The sequence below is a fragment of the Coffea arabica genome, chromosome 1e, assembly GCF_036785885.1.
Source record: "Coffea arabica cultivar ET-39 chromosome 1e, Coffea Arabica ET-39 HiFi, whole genome shotgun sequence".
NCBI classification, from domain to species: domain Eukaryota; kingdom Viridiplantae; phylum Streptophyta; class Magnoliopsida; order Gentianales; family Rubiaceae; genus Coffea; species Coffea arabica.
Window position 1 is genome coordinate 12,582,987 of NC_092311.1, and position 19,397 is coordinate 12,602,383.

The following is a 19,397-nucleotide window of genomic DNA, read 5'->3' on the forward strand; positions in this document are numbered from 1 at the left end:
AAACTAATTTGATAATCATGACTAAATCCTATGACTTAAGAAAAAGGGAAAATGATTAATTTCATCCCTGAACATTTTTACTAAAGCCAATTTAGTCCCTAAACTTTAATTCTGACTAATGTGATCCTTAAATTTGATTTTTACATCTAATTAAATCCCTCCACAGTGGTGTCACCGCCTAAAATCAATCATACTCCTACTTTATCAGCTAAAAAGGATATTTTAAAACTTCAAGCGGCTTCGTATGATTCAGGGCAATTTCTAAAATTTTAGGGTATTTTTAAAATTTTATAAATTATTTTTCACCCCACCTCCTACTTTAATCCTTCCTACCAGCCCTCTCCTCCCATCCCATCTCCACCATCTCATCTTCTCTGCACTTTCTCCATTTCCCACTACCATCTTGTTGCCCACACCATACTCACCATCCTCTTCACTCCTCTACCACCGCCCACCGCCCCTCCCTTCCCCCTTCTTCTCCCCCACCAACCACCACTGCCACACTCTCCTCCCTTCCTTTCCCTCCCTTCCTTCCTTCCCCATTTTACCGTGCTATACTCGTAACTGGCAGTAGTAGAATATACAGGTAAATTCTTCAAACTTTCTTTGATTAGAGTTCAATTCATTGGTAGTTAAACATACATGGGAACTTATTAATTTTTCAATCAATATACATCCTAAAGATGATTTGATTCTTAAACAGGCTTGTGTATATATTGGATGCAGATCAAGGGGTACAAGTTGCTATAGTTCATAGGGTATGTCGTTGCATACAGTAAAGCGATTGTTATACGAGCACGCCGTGGAATTTGGAAGAAACCAAAAACCAGCCATCTCCTTCAATGGTGGAGCAGGCATTTTGAGAACTTCCATGTTCATAAGGGATAAGACCGTATAGAAAACTCCAACAGCCACTAGAAAACTCCAACTTACAATCACGTAGCTAATCTTTGAAATTTATACTCCAGCTGGTCTGAGAAACTTCCCTCATGGTATTTTTTTTTCTCAGATTTTCTCCACCAATGCAAAAGAAAAAGAGTTCAAACATGGTCAAAATTTCATCTATAAAAACCTCAACACCTTCACCATCAGAACTTAACCAATCTTCTCAACAACAAAAATCCAGCTAGTGGAATCACTAGGCGATCAAAACTTATCTTTGGAAGAAAAAATTGTCGATACCGGAGAAGATTAAGATCAATTATTCTGTTATCTCATTTCGTAGCTCAACCGCCGGTAGTGAGCTCAGCTCAAATTCTAGCAAGTTTCACCTGAACCTGGGGTACCTCCTACAAGCCGACAATGAGATGTGCCTTGCTCCCACTGTCTCCGCAACCCAAGCCAAAAAAAACAAAAATATAAACATTTTTTGTGGAACTCATGACGACGTTAATAATGGGCTAGGGAACATAACTGGGTTTGAGAGAGTTACCAAGACACGACTCGTTTGATTCGGGGCTCCACGAGCGAGTCACTAATGAGAATAATTATGAGTGCCAATGGTAACTAAAATTTCGTGAATGTTGTTGGGTTGTTCAATTGTTTGATTGTTCGCTTGAGCTTGGTGCCGATGACAGAGAATTTGTGACTGATGAGAAGATCGACAAGAATCCTCTCCACTTGCCCATGAAGATGGTCTGAAGGCGCGGTCGGATGAGGAGGTGGTAGGCAAAAATGGGAGGTAGTGATGGCCGGAGTTGAGAATCAATTGGGAGAAGAATAAGAAATAGAAATGCAGCAGTGACGTTCGGTTTAGCTGCAGAAGATGATATACTCTTATTATTAAAAATTGCAATTTTGGTCCCCCTAGCTTTTTCCTTGTGTTGTGTTTTGGCAATTGACTTGTAATTCCTAATTTCCTATAATATCCTTAACATGGTTGTGACTTTTGTAGTTTCTAATTTGTGGTGCTGTCTAGAGGCGTCAATCTTAAACTAATTATATTGATCGTTCAAATCGCCTAACAATAATCTATCCATTAATTTTGAATGGGTTTAAATGGGTGTCTAATTAAATTTATTTAATTGATGGGTAGTGATTCGACTAGACTCACTTTTTTATATTTATTTAAAAATAATTATACATTTAAACTCAACTTTTAATAAGTGTTAAGTAAATAAATTTAATTTTTTTATCAATTTAATAACAATAAAATATTATTATTTCTTATCAAACAATATGTGAAAAAATAGAAAAAAATAAGTAAAATTTTAAGTGACTCATAAAGGGTAATTTGGTATTACCTATACCTATATTCATTAATTAAATGGATATAAATATGTTGATTCAATTATATCCATTACCTAATTATGATCGGTACAAATCCATCAAATCACCTATTTTGACACTTCTAGTGCCGCCATAAAAGGATGAAATTGGCTAGTAAATTTAAGTTTAGGGGCTAAAAATATCCAAATAAAAAAAATAACGAAATTGGTTTAAGTAGAAAAGTTGAAGGATTAAAATGACCATTTATCCTAAGAAAATTCTCATTAATCATGCCTCTCAAATGACAGCTAGGAGAGGCGTTGAATATTGGCCGTGATTTAATTAATCAGCTGTCAAGTTGATAAAGTAGGACAAACCAGAGAAAAAGATGAGGTTGCTGACGTCAATCACTACGTGGACAAATGTAGAACTAGTATTTTAACGAAATGTCGATGCGCAATCATAAAGAAATTATTTGATCGAGTAGGAGTGCATTAATTGCGGATAATCTGGCCCTTCCACCTCAATAATTTGCTAGCTGCCTCTGAGTTATCCTCAAAACGCACAAGACGGCAAGTTCAAATGGTTATGTGAGAAAATTGTAGCAATTGATAACGTTTACAATAAATTTCATTAGTTTTTTCTAATAGGTGCCCGATGCTGCACTTGTTAACACAATTAAATTTCATTTAACTTACAATATATATAGAATATAGACATACTAACAAGTATTACTTTTCTTTTTTTGTATTTATATAAGTTTTTAACTAATTTTACTTTTTTAAAAATTTAACACTTGAAATACATTTTAATGGATGCTCGTTAGGCAGGCCCAATTTCATTTAGTACTTTATTGGTTTACTTGTCTTGTAATGTTTCCCAATTAGCCAAGGTGCGCCAATTTGGCTTCGTTTGATTCACCTGTTTTAGGAGGACAACAAGAAAAAATGTTAGCATCTTTGTACTTGGGAATTTTTACGATGCAGATTTAGAATCTTTATCATGCCTTGGTAATAAACCAAGTAGCTTAACCAAGCTGATAAAAGGAGAACATTTGAAACTCTCCCTTGGCAGTGAAAAGTTCGAATTCTTACCCTAGGTGCCACTTAAGTATAAAAAATGTAAAAATTGCAATAGTTTAGACTAAAAGTGAGGTTTGGCTCGTCTAGTTTTCCTTTCATGGAAAATTCTATTGGGATATTATAGAAATATGTTAAGAGTTGGACTATTGCTGATAAAAACGTAAAGGGGTTCGACAAACAAGTGTTTAATGGACATTCGTTAATAAGAGTTTTAAATATTAATTTTTTGAAAAAATATAATTAATTTGAAAAATATATAAGTACAAAAGCATCCATTAATTGTGAATGTGTGTATCAATATGATAAGTTGGATGTAAATTAAATATCTATACTATATATAATGGGAGGGGAGGGGTTTGGGGCAAACAATTATTGTCACTTTATAAACTCCCATTTTTACCCTTATAAAAACTACTTTTTCTTTAAGTACCTATACACATGTTGTCAAAATAATTATCCATGAGCATTTTTCACCTTTAACTATTTAAGCCTATATTTTCAACATAACCACCTCTAAGTATTATGACTACCAATATAAAATTATTTTGTCAAAGAAATTTAAACAACCTAATAAAACTTTTTAATAACTGTCCATTATTTTTCTTATATATATATATATATATATATATATATATATATATATATTAATTTGCATACGCATAGGGTGTGCATTGAACACTAGTGTTAGTAAATACCTATTGGACAATCGTTAAAAATATCCAAAGTGAAAATACTAAATATGTTGAAATTAAAGAAGAAAAAGAAACTATAGTGGAATGAGGCCATATTGTCTAAGAAACTATTATAATTGCAACTTTTACCTTGAAGAACGAATTTGCCACTTTAGCAATCATTTCTTTTAGAGCATACTAAACTTTTGTAATCGTTGAGTATATGCTATTAAATTATTAAAAGTCTAATTTTGATCATTTAAATGTCAAAAATTAAGATTCGAAACCACTCCGTTAGATTTAATCGTTAAGTATGTCAAATCTGACTATCCACGCATTCCTAGGACAAAACAAAATGGCAATTTAGGAAGTTGCACAAACAATTTATTTTGTCCATTTTTTAAGCCAACACTGTACCCACACCTTCCACCGGACCTGGCGCACTCATTGCATATACTAGTATCCGCTTTCCATCTGATGTCGAACCCTTGCCGGAGGACTTGATCCGAGCCAGTAAAATTAACGGATCCTCCATTACCCGTTTGAAGGACCGGATATACCACAAGGGCCCTCAATTTCCAGGACCAACTTCTCCAGGCAAGACAGGCATTATTGCTTCCATTGCTCCCACAGGAAAGAACGTTGGGTAAATTGACTAGGCAGCCATAGAGAGGCGTGATGTTTATATAACTCGCGGAGTAATCAAACAAGGTGTAATCTGGACACGTCTTCTCTAGCAACTCTCAAAGTCTGGGTGGTTGGATGGATATCCAAGACCCAATATGTCATGTTCTTGATCTCAAGTCTTGTAACATTACTGCTCTGATCGCATCTTAACTCTAGCCCCGGATAGCAACAGTATGCCGGATCTTCGTATCCCCGGAAAGGATATCCTATTCCAGTGATGCTGCCGCAGCTGAATAAATTCCCACAGGTCTCATAAAATTCTGCCAGATTACTTGAAACAGGATGAAGTTGAAGAAGTATAGAGGCGAGAAAACAGAGAACAGTGGGGAACGACTGTAAAGGGCTGTGGGATTTCATTTATTTTGGAGGAGAAGATATCATGAAGAGAACAGATTTATTTTGCAAAGAAAATCGCTAGCCACCGATGTAGTTGTTGGAGGGAGGAAATTTAAGAGAGGATAAAGACAAAATAAATTGTTTGTCGGACTTCCTAAATTGTCCATTTGTTTTGTCTTGATAATTGCACAAGCAGTTGACATATTTAACTATTAAATCTAACAGAATGATCTCGAATATTAACTTCTGATATTTTAATATTTAAAACTAAATTTTTAATAATTTAATGGTCAAAAATTGACTATTATAAAAATTTAACAGTCATTCCAATAATTTGCTCTTTCTTTTAACCCCAGACACTGAAGTTCAACAGGTAGTATAATGATGCATCTAGAATAAGCCCCAAATTTACAATTATTAGTAGCTATGTTTGTAAACTACTCGACCTTCGTTCTCATCCCATAGGCCAGTGTTCAAAATCAACAACATATCATTTTTTGTCTCTCTCCCTCTCTCTCTCTCAGTTAAGAATTTTAATGGAGAAAGCCGAAAAGGAAAACATTGTAATGTTCCCTTTTATGGCACAAGGTCATATACTACCCTTTCTAGCCTTAGCCCTCCAGCTCGAACAAAAAGGTCACAGCATAACCTACATAAGCACCCCTCTCAACGTCAAGAAACTGGAATCATCAATCCCTCCAAGCTCCTCCATTCGCCTTGTTGAAATCCCCTTCAACAGCTCAGATCACGGTCTCCCTCCAGATGCCGAAAACAACGATGATCTTCCTTATAATCTTGTCATTCGCCTTTTAGAAGTCTCCCCATGTCTTGAACCTTCATTCAGGAAGCTACTTGCTGATCTTATCGATCAGCAAAAAGGTGTAAAGCCACTTTGCATCATAGGAGACTTTTTCTTTGGATGGTCTGCTGATGTAGCGCACGAATTTGGGGTATTTCATGCTATTTTCAGTGGAGCTGGAGGGTTTGGCTTGGCATGTTACTACTCAATTTGGTTGAACTTGCCTCACAGACATAACAATGATGAGAAAGGTGAGTTTATGTTGCCTGATTTTCCTGAAGCTGGAAAGTTTCATGTGACTCAGCTTTCCTCTAGTGTACTTATAGCAGATGGTTCTGATCCTTCTTCAATCTTCCAAAGAAAATGCCTTCCATCATGGGTGAATTCAGATGGATTTTTGTTCAACACAGTGGAAGAGCTAGACAAGATTGGATTAACATATTTTCGACGAAAGTTAGGCATACCTGTTTGGGCGGTTGGACCAATATTGTTACCAGTGGATGGAAGAGCTAAAGCTAGTAAAACATCAGGGATTACTCCTGAAGAATGCATAGAATGGCTCAATTCAAAATCACCAAATTCAGTACTATACATCTCATTTGGTTCTGAAACTACAATTTCAGCATCACAAATGATGCAATTAGCAAAAGCCTTGGATGCTGGAGAGACAAGCTTCATATGGGTGGTTAGGCCTCCTATAGGTTTTGACACGAACACGGAATTTATAGCAGAAGAATGGCTGCCAGAAGGCTTTCTGCAGAGAATCACAGATCAGAACAAGGGCTTAATAGTTGAAAAATGGGCACCCCAGTTGGAAATTTTGTGTCACAAAGCTGTGGCTGCATTTTTGTGTCACTGTGGATGGAATTCAGTACTGGAATCTCTCATCAACGGTGTGGCCTTAATTGGTTGGCCTATTGCAGGTGACCAATTTTACAATGCTAAACTTTTGGTTGAATTGGTTGGAGTTTGTGTAGAGGTGGCTAGAGGAATCAGTTTTGAGGTTAGGCATGAAGATATAAAATACAAAATAGAGTTGGTCATGGGTGAAAATGATGAAAATGACAAAGGGAAAGAAATAAGAAGGAAAGCTGTTGAAGTTAAGAACATGATTAAGGAAACAATTATGGAAAATGATGGGTTCAAGGGATCATCTATCAAAGCCATGGAAGAGTTCCTCAACGCAGCACTGCTTATGAAGGAAGGAAGAAGCAGAGCTGATGGAACAGAGTAATTAGTTTTCTTTATTAGTTATTTTGCTTTTGGAATTACATGAATCCAAATCAGGTATATCGACTTTCTACAGAAGCATTTTGCAAATAAAGTTTGTGTTAATAGAATTGGCTGTAGAGAATGTTGAAGATCTATACAAATGTATAGGCAATTCTTTTTGATGTAGAATTGGTGCTCTCCTATAGTTTTGAAAGAGTTCAAACAAAAAGTTTTGGACTAATTTCACTTTACACTTTGAAATTATCACATATTATTCAATTTACTGTCACAATTAGCACATCATAATGATGTATTAACTCCATATTTGACTCATGGAAGAAATGGAGATTTATCCCTATTCCAAAATGTTATTGATGTTTTCCTTTGTTTTTTTTTTTTTTGGTTCTTTCTCTGGGTGGGGAGGGAAGTGATGAACAATCAAGTGTGGACTTAGGAAATTTGAAAGCTCGAGCAAACTAACAACCATTTTTGGTCTTATCTTAATCCATAACATGTAATCTGTTGAATAAAATGCCAAGAAAGATATGCTTTGCTGCCTGCAATTGCAAGCACCATATAGCTTGTTTGAATATTATGACTTCTAATCGATTCCCCTCAAACTTGTTTTCCTTGAAATTTCCACCTTGTGAGTCTCACCACCAAGGTATATTTATCACAATAAAAAAATTCTATATAGAGAAGCCAGAGAGAGAGAGAGAGAGAGAGTGCTAATAAACGTGCGCCCATGCACCACCATTATTGGTGGTGGTCCTGAGATTGGTGTCGGTTGTTGTTGCTTATTTTACGAAGCAAGCTGATACCATCAAGCATCCAATGTCTTCCTTGGCATTCCAAGTGTGCATGCAATTTGTTCATGTATTTGTTTATGATATACATAGACTAGTCAGGGAAAGGATTCCTATTGATTCGATATCTGTAATTTTTACCGTTAAAGGATCCTGCATTTTGGGTTCTGTTTCAAACCCAATCTACAGACAAAACCATAAATACCTTCAGGTCAAAGTTGGAACTTTCTCCTAATGGCTTTTGAAAACTACAGTAGTTTCCCTGTAGTTCTTTTTAGTCCGTAAACGACCTGGTAAGGATAATTAGAGGGTTTAGATATTCTTGATCCAGAGATAAAATGAAAAATCACCAGCTAAAAGATCTCCCAATGTCAGTGACCGCTCACTAGAGTGCTTTTGTCTCAAGCGTACCCAATCATTTCGCATTTAACTGCTGCATTGAAGTTTACCAATTAAACAATTGGTTTCCAGCTTTGGCAGTTTCCATCTCTTCACCAGTATTCACAGAAATAGGAAATTCATATAGCTATAGAGGATATGGCGATATGCTACTTGATAAGCAATATGACAAATAGTTGCAAGATTCATTGCAAGTTATTATCAACTAACTGAAGATTAGCAAGTCATTGGAGCATTAACAACAGACAAGATTAGACAGCATAAACAAATACCCTAACCAGCAGACAGCTATCACGAACCAGATATGCATTGACAAATGCCTAAAAGTTACATCCTGTTTTACCAAAGCTTAAATGAATCTTTAAGGACAATGTGTGGACCTTGCTAGAAGCTGCAGAAAACCCACCTTCAAATAACAGCTTCAAAATGGTTTTCCATTATTCATCAATATTGCTTTCATAGACTTCGAACCAGCGGCAAAGCTGCATCCAACAATTACTCCAAAGAGAAATTTGACTTAAAATTCAAAGCTGAGAATGCCAGAATTACCTAATTCCTGCAATTCCAAGAGACAGGCATAACAGGAACAAACAATTTATATCCACCTTTTGAAAGCTTAGTAATGCCGCACTGAAAAATTCATACTCTATGTCAATTACTTTCCACCTATTCCTTTCTCTTTTCCTTTGCAATGCATCAGTGAAGAGACTCTAGGCTAACGCTGAACAGTTGATTAGGTGTTCAAGAAAGGGTTGTGATATGAGAATATCCAATCTCACTAGCAGATGGTTCAGGGATGTATGAAACTACCAGTTTTTAAGCACTGCTTTACAGCCTCAGACAACCAGCTTTTCCTCATCTAATTCGGGAACCACAACATCTTCCCTCATTACACCATTGTAACTCTCTCCAACTTTTGCTCCAGCTTGTGCAAACAATTCCACCACAGCAGGCAACTTTCCATAGTACCTCTTCAAAGCATCTACAAGTACAACAGGATGATGATCTCGAACATGCCAAACATATACTGGAGGAACAACATCATCAATTGTTGACTCTTGCCAAGCATGTTGTCCATCACGCATCTGATGCTTGAACGCCTGACATTGCCTCACTCTATGACCATTGGGCCCAACTTGGACCTCAGAACAATATCCGCATGTTTGAACCGCATATTTCTGCATTAATTTTATGGCTCCTGAACGCATTTTCTCCCATGCTTCCATGCCTTTCTCTGCAAAACCTGCAAAATGTTTCTGCTTTAAATTCAGCATGCATGCAGCGGACCTGATAGCTATTAAACTTCTGCAATAAAAGTGGAAACAGTATTGCTGGAACTCAATTTATAAATTTCATCAAGACAGGGAAATCAACCGATTCATTACAACTTTTCCAACAAGAGAATCTGGAATACTTAGTGTACTTATCTCTATATCATAAATGGCATAAGGATTTTTTTCTGTACATAAACACTAGAGGAAGCACCCTGGAAGGGAAAACACAATAAAACTCAAACCTTTTATATCATCAGAAAGCAAATCCAAATTTTTCTCAACTCCACCAGACTTTAATGGAGTATCCCAAAATCCAAAGGCACTGATGTCCTTTCCAGATGAATAATCCTTTGGGAATCTCTTTTCGAAATCAATCAACCTGCCAGCAACACGATAAATAGGATACTCTCTCCTCCTTGTCGGGTGCTCGGGGATGTCCACTCCAGCCTGAATACATAACTCAACTATTGCAGGAATCCGATCCACTTGAAGCCGCTCATCATGAGAAACAGCTCTCCCCGATCTGTCATATAAATGAAAAGAGTCTACTACAGGTAGTAGATGTTCGACTTTCCCTCTCTCCCAAGTGTGCTCTTTAGTGCTCTGACTGCCACTTACATCACATGTTCTAATCATATGAGGAGTACCACCTACATGAACTTCGCCACATAAGCTGCAAGAACAGAGTCGTGCAAATTATCAGCATATAGTTACTCAATTTCCTACCGGCTGTCATTCCAGAAAGAATTCTTTTATCCAATGATCAATACTTTCATCCAACTTTCTAGTAATCTGCTAAAAAGGAAAAGAAAAAAGACTTTCTACTAGTCTTGATCACAATTTTGAATGCATTAAGAGATTACCAAATGATGCTAGACACTAGACAGGAGCAAACTATTGCAGATTCTCACATACATTTGTTTGAAAGCGGTGATGATAGAAATGACTCAGAAACAGAAGAAATCTTATATTCAATACGTGGTATGCAAAAAGCAATTCCTCATTGGTCAAGCACTCTAAAATTGCTGAATTATATAATCACTGAGTACTACACTCCTATTCAGCTTCTCATTTACACTATAATTTGATATTCCAATTCATGTAGCCTTCTTTTGATCACTATGTCTAAATTTTCCAAAAATACTCCACTTGCACTGGATCCTATCTCAAAAACTACCTGGTGATAAAGGAAAATTTATGTGGTCCAGATCATTATTCTCATAGCCATTATTTCAGACGTCACAAATATTTTGATTCTTTTTTAGTCAACTTAACCAACAGAATGTTATTATACACCAACTTTGCTGACCAAATTGACACAAAAGGCTTAGCTTCTTCCCTTTTTGCTTTTGTGCAAACCAATGTTCTACTTTTTGCATTCAGTTTCAAATAAAAACAGGGAAGCAAACTCTTAATCTCTACATAATTCAATTATTGCAATTTAGGAATGAGACACCATTAGCATTATGACATATATATCCTTCTAAGAGTACCACAAAGCAAAACCGATTGTTCACATTAAAATGACCAATGCAGCTCTCAAGAACAAAATACTAAGTCAAAATTATTGAGGAAATCCTGTTATTGATTTACCTGCAGAAATAAATAGGAATACTATCAGCAACTCTCCTAGCACAAGCCAATAATTCAGCTTTAGCAGATAAAACATGATGAGCGACTGGAACTAGTGATTTAACCAATAAACCATTTTCAGGAGCATTAAGAGTAACCTCTTGGACAAGCCTCCTTTGTTGCTTTTCCAACCTGGCTCTTTGCTTAAGTTCATTAACATTCGTCACCAATGGTTTTCGCTCAGATTTCTTCAGTTTTCTAGGTAGCTCTGTAAAGCCACTCTCACTCGAGTACAGTTTGAAGCACCCATTGCAATATTTTACCATCATCCCATGATAAGGATTAAAAAATTCTTGGGCCTCTTTACGAAACATTTAATCCTGCAATCAGATGTGGAGGGACTTAAATCGTTTTTCCTTTTTGGCAATGGTCTATCGCTTGGGCATTTTAACAAACATGTGGCATGCAGACAAATGACTAGAAGAACAATTGCTCACAGAAATTGCTAAAGTGCAAAAGTGGGTTACAAATTTGAACACCAACGCTTGAACTAAGTTTTGTGAGCGAAAACGAATGGAGGAGAGTTCAGGAATCGCAAATTCTGGGAAAAACTATAAGGTTTTTGGGAAGCGTTGGCCGTTGGGGCAGTTGGGGCGGCCTGGCAGGTGGTCGGGAAATTTGAATTCAGTTGCATTTCTTGTTTTATTTGCTTTTATTCTTGGGACAAATATCAGAAGCCCCCCTGAGGTTTTTCTTAATATCACTTAGCGCTCCTGAGATTTTAAAAATACTACTTACCTCCCCTAATAATTGCAAAATGATTATATTAATCCTCATTTGGTACATAATTCACATATCAAATAAATAGAGTTCATAACATTAAAGAAAAAGAAACAAAAATCACTTTCTTTTCTTTTTTCTTTCTTCAGCATTCCCTTTTACTCATTTTTTTGGATGACTATGTAATTTTTTATTTGCAAATTATAATAAAAAAATTAAATTTTGTTTATCTTTTTCTTTTTGTGATTCTAATAAGATGCGGTATGATTTCTTTATTTAATTTGAGTTGACTTTTATAATGATTTAGTACAATTTAAAGGTTTAGGCCAGAGGTTGAGAAAAGGTTGGGCAAAAAAATATGGTTCATAAGAAATTTGTTTTAAGTATATAAAGTTGAATTGGTGCTAATATATTTCTTTGCAAATATCTTTTTATTTTATATTTTTATGGACTATAGTTCTGTGATGTAGTTAGTGGTGGCAATAAGTCCCAAGTGTGAGGACCCGAAAAATTTTCTTATTTTTATTTTATTTTACTGGTTTATTTAATTATTTGTTCACCCGTTTACCCTAAATAATTTATTTCACCCGTTTTAAGTCTATTTCTATGCAAAAATGTCCCTTTTATATTTTTAAAACGTTCCGTTAGCAAAATTAATTTTTCAACGGCTCGTTTAACGAGAAATAGCGAATACACATTTTTCGAGATAAATTCGATCCGAAAGTACATTAGTTTTGGAGAACTAAAGATGATTAAGAATAGACTAAGAAAAGTTAATTGATGGATTAGATGTGAGTGAGTTAAAAAAATTAAGCTTTTACCACGCGCATCAATAATTTCCCGAAAGTCGCGCCAGTACGACTAATTGAAGATTTGAGGAATTAATCCTAAACTACTAAGGGTGAATAATAATTACCATATTAAAGGAGTTACATTGGAGGTTTAGTGCACAAGTGTATCAAACCCGAGAGAAAGTGGTAGTACAAAACCCCATTTAGGCACTATTAAGAGTTGACTTTTTACCCAATACTTATGGCTACTATTTCATTCTTTCTCTCCAAGTTTCCATCACACAAAAACCCTCATCTCTGTCTCCTCACTCCCTCAATTTTTGGCCAGACCAAGAGACAAGAAAAGGAAGAAGAAAAAACTCCATTGTTAGCTTCAAATCACTCACCAAACCTCCACCAAATCACCCACAACTTGGAGTACCACTCTAACTTGAAGGGAAGAGAGGGCCGGCTGGTTAAGGGTTGTTTTAACGAGTTTCTCACAACAAAAATATAGAGTTTCATCTTGAGTTCTGAAGGTATAAACATCTCCACCAAAGCTTTTACTTTCTTGTTTCATTTCTTGGTTTTGAAGCTTGTAGCTTCCTTATTGTTGTTGTTGCTTGGAGTTGGTTGGATGAAGTGGGCTCTATGAACTCCCACCTTGGTTATATAAGGGCTGCCATGATGTTTATGTGTGTGTTAGTGTGTTTGTGATGAGTTTTACTAGAAGAAACTAGAAGAGGAAAAAGAAAGAGAGAAAACCGTGAGAGGAAGTAAGCTGGCTGAATCTGTCCTGTTATTGCCTTGCCTATATTTCAAATTTTTGATGCTCAAATGACTGTGAAACTGATGTATATATGTGGTATATTGTATGTGCAAAATGCCTTCCGAAAATCATGTCATTTGGTTGATTAAAACTAGAATTTTCGAAACTGCAAGAAATCTAGAAATGGTCATCCGAAGGCCTGAATAGTGTATCTTTGATTGAACATAACTCTTTGTACAAAAGTCGAAATCGAGTGCCGTTTGAGGCATTTGAAACTAGACATTCTTTAGCTTTAAAACGGTGTAAATCACTGTCTAGTTCGTTTTGTGTGAACTGCAATGAACTGATAAAGTCAGCTGGTCTGTTCAGCCTGTTCATTCAAATGGAAATGAGAAGCTGTAACTTGTGGCTTGAATTTGAACTACTTGTGAACTGATTTTGGAAATGATTTCTTCTGATAAAATGTAGCTTTCGGAACCTAGATTCCAACGCCACCAATAATTAGTAATTTTAACTTGTATTGAGTGAGATATGGCCTGATTTTGAAAGTACGATAAAGCTGGAAAACTGGAAAGTTTCTTCCCTCTTGCTGGCCGAATGGTCAAACTTGTTTTGGAATGTTTTGTTTCGAAAAATTTGATGTCAATTACCTCTAAATTGCTTATTGGATGTTTATGGAACCTTAGTTTCAACATTTGAGCTAGTTGGGGTTGATTGTGTGGGACAAAACGTTTGAAAAGGAAAGAGAACCACGGACGGCAGATTTGCTTTGAAATTTTCCCGAACTTTGACTATTTTGTTAACTGTCTTCCCACGTGAGTTTTTACGTGAAATTTGGTAGATATACATTTCACATATGGAAGATTTAGTGTACCAAATTTGGTATATTTTCAATGCCATTTCGATGGCTAAATGATACTTCAAAGATAGCTTTTCAAATCTGGAAAATGACTGAACAGTTTGCAAAACGCAACCAACTTTGAACTGATTTATCTCGACACTCAAAACGCTGAATTTAGTTTCATTTGTTGTGTTTGAAACCTTGTTTAGAACTCTTGTTGTGTTATCAATTTCAAGGGCTGATTCACTTTCTGTGAATTATGCCGAATTTCCAAAATTTGCTGAAAAACCAAGACTGGTTCAAACCTGTCTTCTTGGAACTGAAACTTTGAGCTAAATTTTGAATGCTTTCTAGTTAGAATCGTGGAAAAGTGTCTTCTGAGAACTTTTAGTACTCTGAATTTAGTTTTCAACGGTATAAAGTTTTCCATTTTTGGACTTACGAAACTTGAGATACGATTTTTCAAAATAATGTCACTCTAAACTGGAAAATTTCTGTTTCAACCAAATTACTCCTTTAAGAACTTTCCACCTTCCTTTGTGATTGTTGGATTGTTTTAAATTTGTTTTCATGGTTTAATACAAGGTCTCTTGGAACTTTGAACTTTCATTTCAAATCTTGGTCTCCGAAGGTTAAACCTCTCTTAATACATTTACTTGGTCATATAACTCTCTTGATTAATGGTACTTCTCTTCGTACTTAAATTAGGGACTTCAACCCTATTCTTATGGCCTTGATAATTGTACTAGAGTTGGCAATTATACAAGTATTTTAAAAGACTGATTTGAAAGGTTTCTTGTGAACTTAATTAGTAATGCCCGGAATGCTTTGGCCAAGCTTCCAAGTAAATATATCCATCTTCCTCGGTTTTCGTGTCAAAACTTAGAGATCTGTTTAATCTTCAACTTGGAGAATCCTGGACATGACTTGACTTGGATCAATGTATTCTTGGGTATTTTCAAATGCTACCCTCGTGGATTAAGTTAGTGATATTTGCATTCGATTTGCACGCGTTATCTCTTAAGTGAGAGTAGCAGGAATACTACTAAACCTTGGCTAAATACCTAAGTGAATTGTAATTGTACATGTCTCAGGTGATCAAGAGGATCCCGAGGAATTCGTTTGATCTTGCCTCGCTCTTGCTTTACACTTTTGATTTGGTGAGTGTTCCTTATGTGTTTAAGTGTTAAGTGCTACTTATAATTGCTTCTATGAATTTCACCGTTTTAAGGCGAGTGTGTACTTTATCTCACTCGACCTACTAAAATGACAAATTTCTACCGTTTGACCGTGAATTTCTACCGTTTACTGATTTACTTGATTACTTGCGCATGTTGTAAGCTCTAAACTGAACTGGGCCATGCCCTTGGTTACTAACCTGCTCGAGCCAGGATTGGGCTCGGTCGGTTAAGTTGGAACCCTGGGCCGCCGTTTCGGTATACTCGAATATTACCACTGGAGGAATAAGGTGATGGCCAGACAACCGGGGGAAATTATTGGGGTTATAAGGTACAGCTGACCAAAACAGTTCCACGTGAACACCGTATCCTTTTAATGTGTGTTTATTTCTGTAAAATGATAAATGTCTCATTTTAATGTGCCAATGTGACATCTTGAACCGTACATGTGTTATGCTCAATTTACTTGATTATTAGAACTGTTTAGAAGTTTTGGAACCTCACTGGGCTGTTTAACTCATTCCATGCTTTTGTTTTTCTTAACAGGGTTCAAGACCGAGAGTACTCGCAAATAGTACTAAGTTGTTTTCTCTTGGAGATTTTAAGTTGTATTATGGCAGATGACTGTAGTAGATATTTTTTGGATTGTATTTAAGTTTGAAGATTGAGGTAATTTTGATAACTTGTAATGTAAGATTTCGAAGTTTAATTAAGGAAGAGATTTTCCTTAATTTGAATTCTATAATTGGTTGTGTACCTTTAAGTTTAAATTTGACTTGTATCGAGTCCTGACGAGAATTGGGCAGGCGTTCCGCGGATACCCTTGGGTTCGCCCTTGGGAGAAGTGGGGGCGTCACACCAAGACCTAATGGGATCCCATACCTAAATTTAATTTGTACGGGATGGGTATGTAAGTTATGGGATTGGACCTAATTAGAAGCATATCCATTAATACCCATCTAAAATATGGGTCTAATTGGGATCTATTTGGAATGCCCATGAGTCTTTCTTTTCAACCAAAATCTAAGAACATTAATTTGCCTAAAAGTCGAAAACCACCAAATTCCCCAAAACAGTCATATAGTATGTGCATCTAGTAGTAGTAGCAGTAGTGCACTGTTGTTTGTGTGTGTATTTGGCAGTAGAAGCAAATACACAAGTATTACTACTACTGTACTAGTGAGTGTGTGTCTGTGTGTGTTTAATCAGTAGATATAGAAAGCGAATAGTGGTGGTAGTGGTGGAATGGATGCTCCAATAGAGTAGTAGAAGACTAGTAATATTATTGATTATGTAGCAATCCTAATAAGTAGTAAATATAAATGTTTGGATTTTTTAAGAACACAAAGAGTGAATGACGTGGTAGTAGTATTCTTACTTCTAGGCATTGTTGTTGGAGGGTGGGGTGTGATGGGTTTGGAATAGACAAGATGAGACTCAAGAGTTGAGAAAGTAGGAAGAGAAGTGTAGGGCAAACACAACAAAAATAAAGTAGTGTCGAAAGGTGGGAGTATGGTTGGATTTGATTCACTTTTTGTTCTTAGTCGTTTTGTGAAGCTTTCCATGTTTTAAAGCTAGAAAGGTTGTTTATTGGTGTAAAGTACTAAATTAGTTCTTATCTATGTATTTTTATTTGCATTAGAATTGGTCCTTTGTGAATTTTATATCTAGTAAATTTTATTTAGCTTGAAAAATTATCGCACAATATATATGTATATGTATATGTATATATGTATGTATGTATGTATATGTATATATAAAGAGAAATGTATAACTTTTACAAAGCTAAACCAACTAACTAAATGTTATTAAACAGAGCAATATTGTGATATTTGATTAGGAAAAAATAGTTTTAATAAAATAAAATGGGATTTATAGAGTATTTGAGCAATATTAGAGTGGGTCTAACCCATTTTGGCCCCTCCCATGACCAATATGAGACTGTTTCAATATAACCCATATTTTATAATCCTAATTAAGTCCCATCTATCCCCGCTCAATTGCCATCTCTAGATGTGGTGGTACAACTAGAGATTGTTTTTAAGGTGGTGATTTTTTTGGAGTAAATAAAATGATTTTATGGTATTTTTATTTAACAAATAAGCAAAAGGGTAGTTTAAGGTTTTTCTTTAATTCTGTTATGCATATAACAAAGGGATAATATCATATACCTTCCTTGAGATTTCTCCAAAGAACACCTGGCACCCTTAAGATTGCAAAAATATTACTTACCTCCCCTAATAATTGCAAAAAGACTATATTAACCCTCATTTGAAACATATTTTACATATCAAATAAATAGAACTAAAAATTAAAAAAGGAAACAAAAGTCACTTTCTTTTCTTTCCCTTTTCTCCAATATTCTCTCTTACTCATTTTTTGGATGACTATGTAATTTCTTTTTGTATATTATAGTAAATTGAATTTTGTTATCTTTTACTTTTTATAATTGTGATAGAGTGGGGTATGATTTATTTGCTTATTTTGAGTTGTGTTTTTATAATGATTAGTACAATTTAAAGGTTTGAGCACGAGTTGAGAAAAAGTTGGAAAAAAAAGATAAAGTTCATAAGAAATCAGTTTTGAGCATATAGAGTTAAATTAGTCAACTGTATTTCTTTGCAAATATCTTTTTTATTTTTCAAATATATATTTTTATGGACTATAGTATTATGATGTGGTAGTACTACTAGAAATTATTTTTTAAATGATGGTTTTCTTGAAATAAACTAAGTGATCTAGGAGCATTTTTATTGAGCAAGTAGAAGGGTAATTTAGGGTTTTTAAAACTTTTGTTACACAAACAACAAAAGTAAGGGAGGTGAGTGATATTTTTAAAATCTTAGAGGTGCCATGTGACATTAAGAGAAATCTCAAGGGAGGTTTCTGATATTATCCCTATAACAAAAGTAAGGAAGGTAATTGATATTTTAAAACCTTAGGGATTCTAAATGATATTAAGAGAAATTTTAGGGGAGGTTTCTAATATTCTCTCTTTGTTCTTCGATTGTTGGGCACATAGTTATTAAACCTAACCCGAGGAGGAATTCAGTGAAAGAGGTAGGTCATTGGGTTATTGGTTCAACCAGTGAGTGAGTGGTCCAACCGGTGGGTCACTAAATATACTTAAATATTAGGGAAAATGATCGGTTTCATCCTTCACATTTCACAAAAATATTCTTTTCGTCTCTCACTTTTAAAACGAAGCAATTTCGTCCTTGACATTTAAAAACTAAAGCTCTTACATCCCTGAACCCAAATTTCAATCTGAATCAAACCACCAATCAACCTGATTACAAATTTTGGGGGTGTAATTGGTAGATCACTTGGTTAACTCAACTTGATATTCATGTAAAATTTAATGAACCCAAAAATAAAAAATAAAAAATTATAATATAAAAAAGAAAGATTAATCTTTCCTATATTATCATTATATACACTGACGGTTTTATATACCACCATATCATTTCAATTTAAATTTAAACATCAAATTTTATATTTATGATACATATCTAGATTTGCAAGCAGATATACTAATGGTCTATGAAAAGATTTACCAAAAAAAAATTCTACTATTCCAAGACAAAGAATGGCCTTTTATGTTATAATTTTTATTTTTTTGATTTAATAAATGTCATGTGAATATAATGAAATTGACCGAGTGATCTATCAATTCTATTTCTGAAATTTATTACTGGGTTATTGAATGGTTTGATTCAGATTGAAAATTAGGTTCAGAGATGTAATAACTTTAATTTTTAAATGTCAGGGACGAATTTGCTTCATTTTAAAAGTGAGGAACGAAAAGAATATTTTTGCGAAATGTGAAGGATGAAACAGGTCATTTTCCCTAAATATTATGTCTCATAATTTTTATATGGTTGAAATTATAATAAACTATGCCACAGTAACTGTTCAGTTAGTCTTTATTATAGAATCATTAATTCTTATAAGAATCAACAAAACCTAAATTTAATTAGTAATCCATCGAACTTCAAGTATAAAATTTTATC

The 19,397-nt window shown here is 35.0% G+C and overlaps 2 protein-coding genes and 2 long non-coding RNA genes across 4 annotated transcripts; 2 read left to right on the top strand and 2 right to left on the bottom strand.

Annotated features, from left to right (window-relative positions):
* The first annotated feature begins 318 nt into the window (after positions 1 to 318).
* On the top strand, positions 319 to 1,885 carry LOC140008640 (uncharacterized). The gene is made up of 2 exons (XR_011816118.1): positions 319 to 586; positions 704 to 1,885. It is a non-coding gene; the product is annotated as an uncharacterized lncRNA (long non-coding RNA).
* Positions 626 to 1,577, bottom strand: LOC113700890 (uncharacterized). The gene is made up of 2 exons (XR_003450756.2): positions 1,433 to 1,577; positions 626 to 1,327 (listed from the first exon to the last, which is right to left on the bottom strand). It is a non-coding gene; the product is annotated as an uncharacterized lncRNA (long non-coding RNA).
* Positions 1,886 to 5,354: 3,469 nt separating the features above from the next.
* LOC113700898 (UDP-glycosyltransferase 92A1-like) lies at positions 5,355 to 7,361 on the top strand. Its single transcript, XM_027221328.2, has one exon. The coding sequence runs from the start codon at positions 5,521 to 5,523 to the stop codon at positions 7,015 to 7,017; it is 1,497 nt and encodes a 498-aa protein (XP_027077129.1). The 5' UTR covers positions 5,355 to 5,520; the 3' UTR covers positions 7,018 to 7,361.
* A 1,005-nt stretch (positions 7,362 to 8,366) lies between these two features.
* Positions 8,367 to 11,713, bottom strand: LOC113700907 (APO protein 3, mitochondrial). The gene is made up of 3 exons (XM_027221335.2): positions 11,068 to 11,713; positions 9,717 to 10,147; positions 8,367 to 9,443 (listed from the first exon to the last, which is right to left on the bottom strand). Exons 1-3 carry the CDS (start codon positions 11,418 to 11,420, stop codon positions 9,037 to 9,039), a joined length of 1,191 nt encoding a protein of 396 aa, XP_027077136.1. The 5' UTR covers positions 11,421 to 11,713; the 3' UTR covers positions 8,367 to 9,036.
* Between the last annotated feature and the right edge of the window lie 7,684 nt (positions 11,714 to 19,397).

Excerpts from the sequence above, each read along its gene's own strand:
- LOC113700898 (XM_027221328.2), top strand. The coding sequence starts at position 5,521 with ATGGAGAAAGCCGAAAAGGAAAACATTGTAATGTTCCCTTTTATGGCA.
- LOC113700907 (XM_027221335.2), bottom strand. The coding sequence starts at position 11,420 with ATGTTTCGTAAAGAGGCCCAAGAATTTTTTAATCCTTATCATGGGATG. Across the intron at positions 10,148-11,067 it reads ATTCCTATTTATTTCTGCAG|CTTATGTGGCGAAGTTCATG; the intron begins GTAAATCAATAA and ends CTGTTCTTGCAG. Across the intron at positions 9,444-9,716 it reads GCTTTCTGATGATATAAAAG|GTTTTGCAGAGAAAGGCATG; the intron begins GTTTGAGTTTTA and ends AACATTTTGCAG.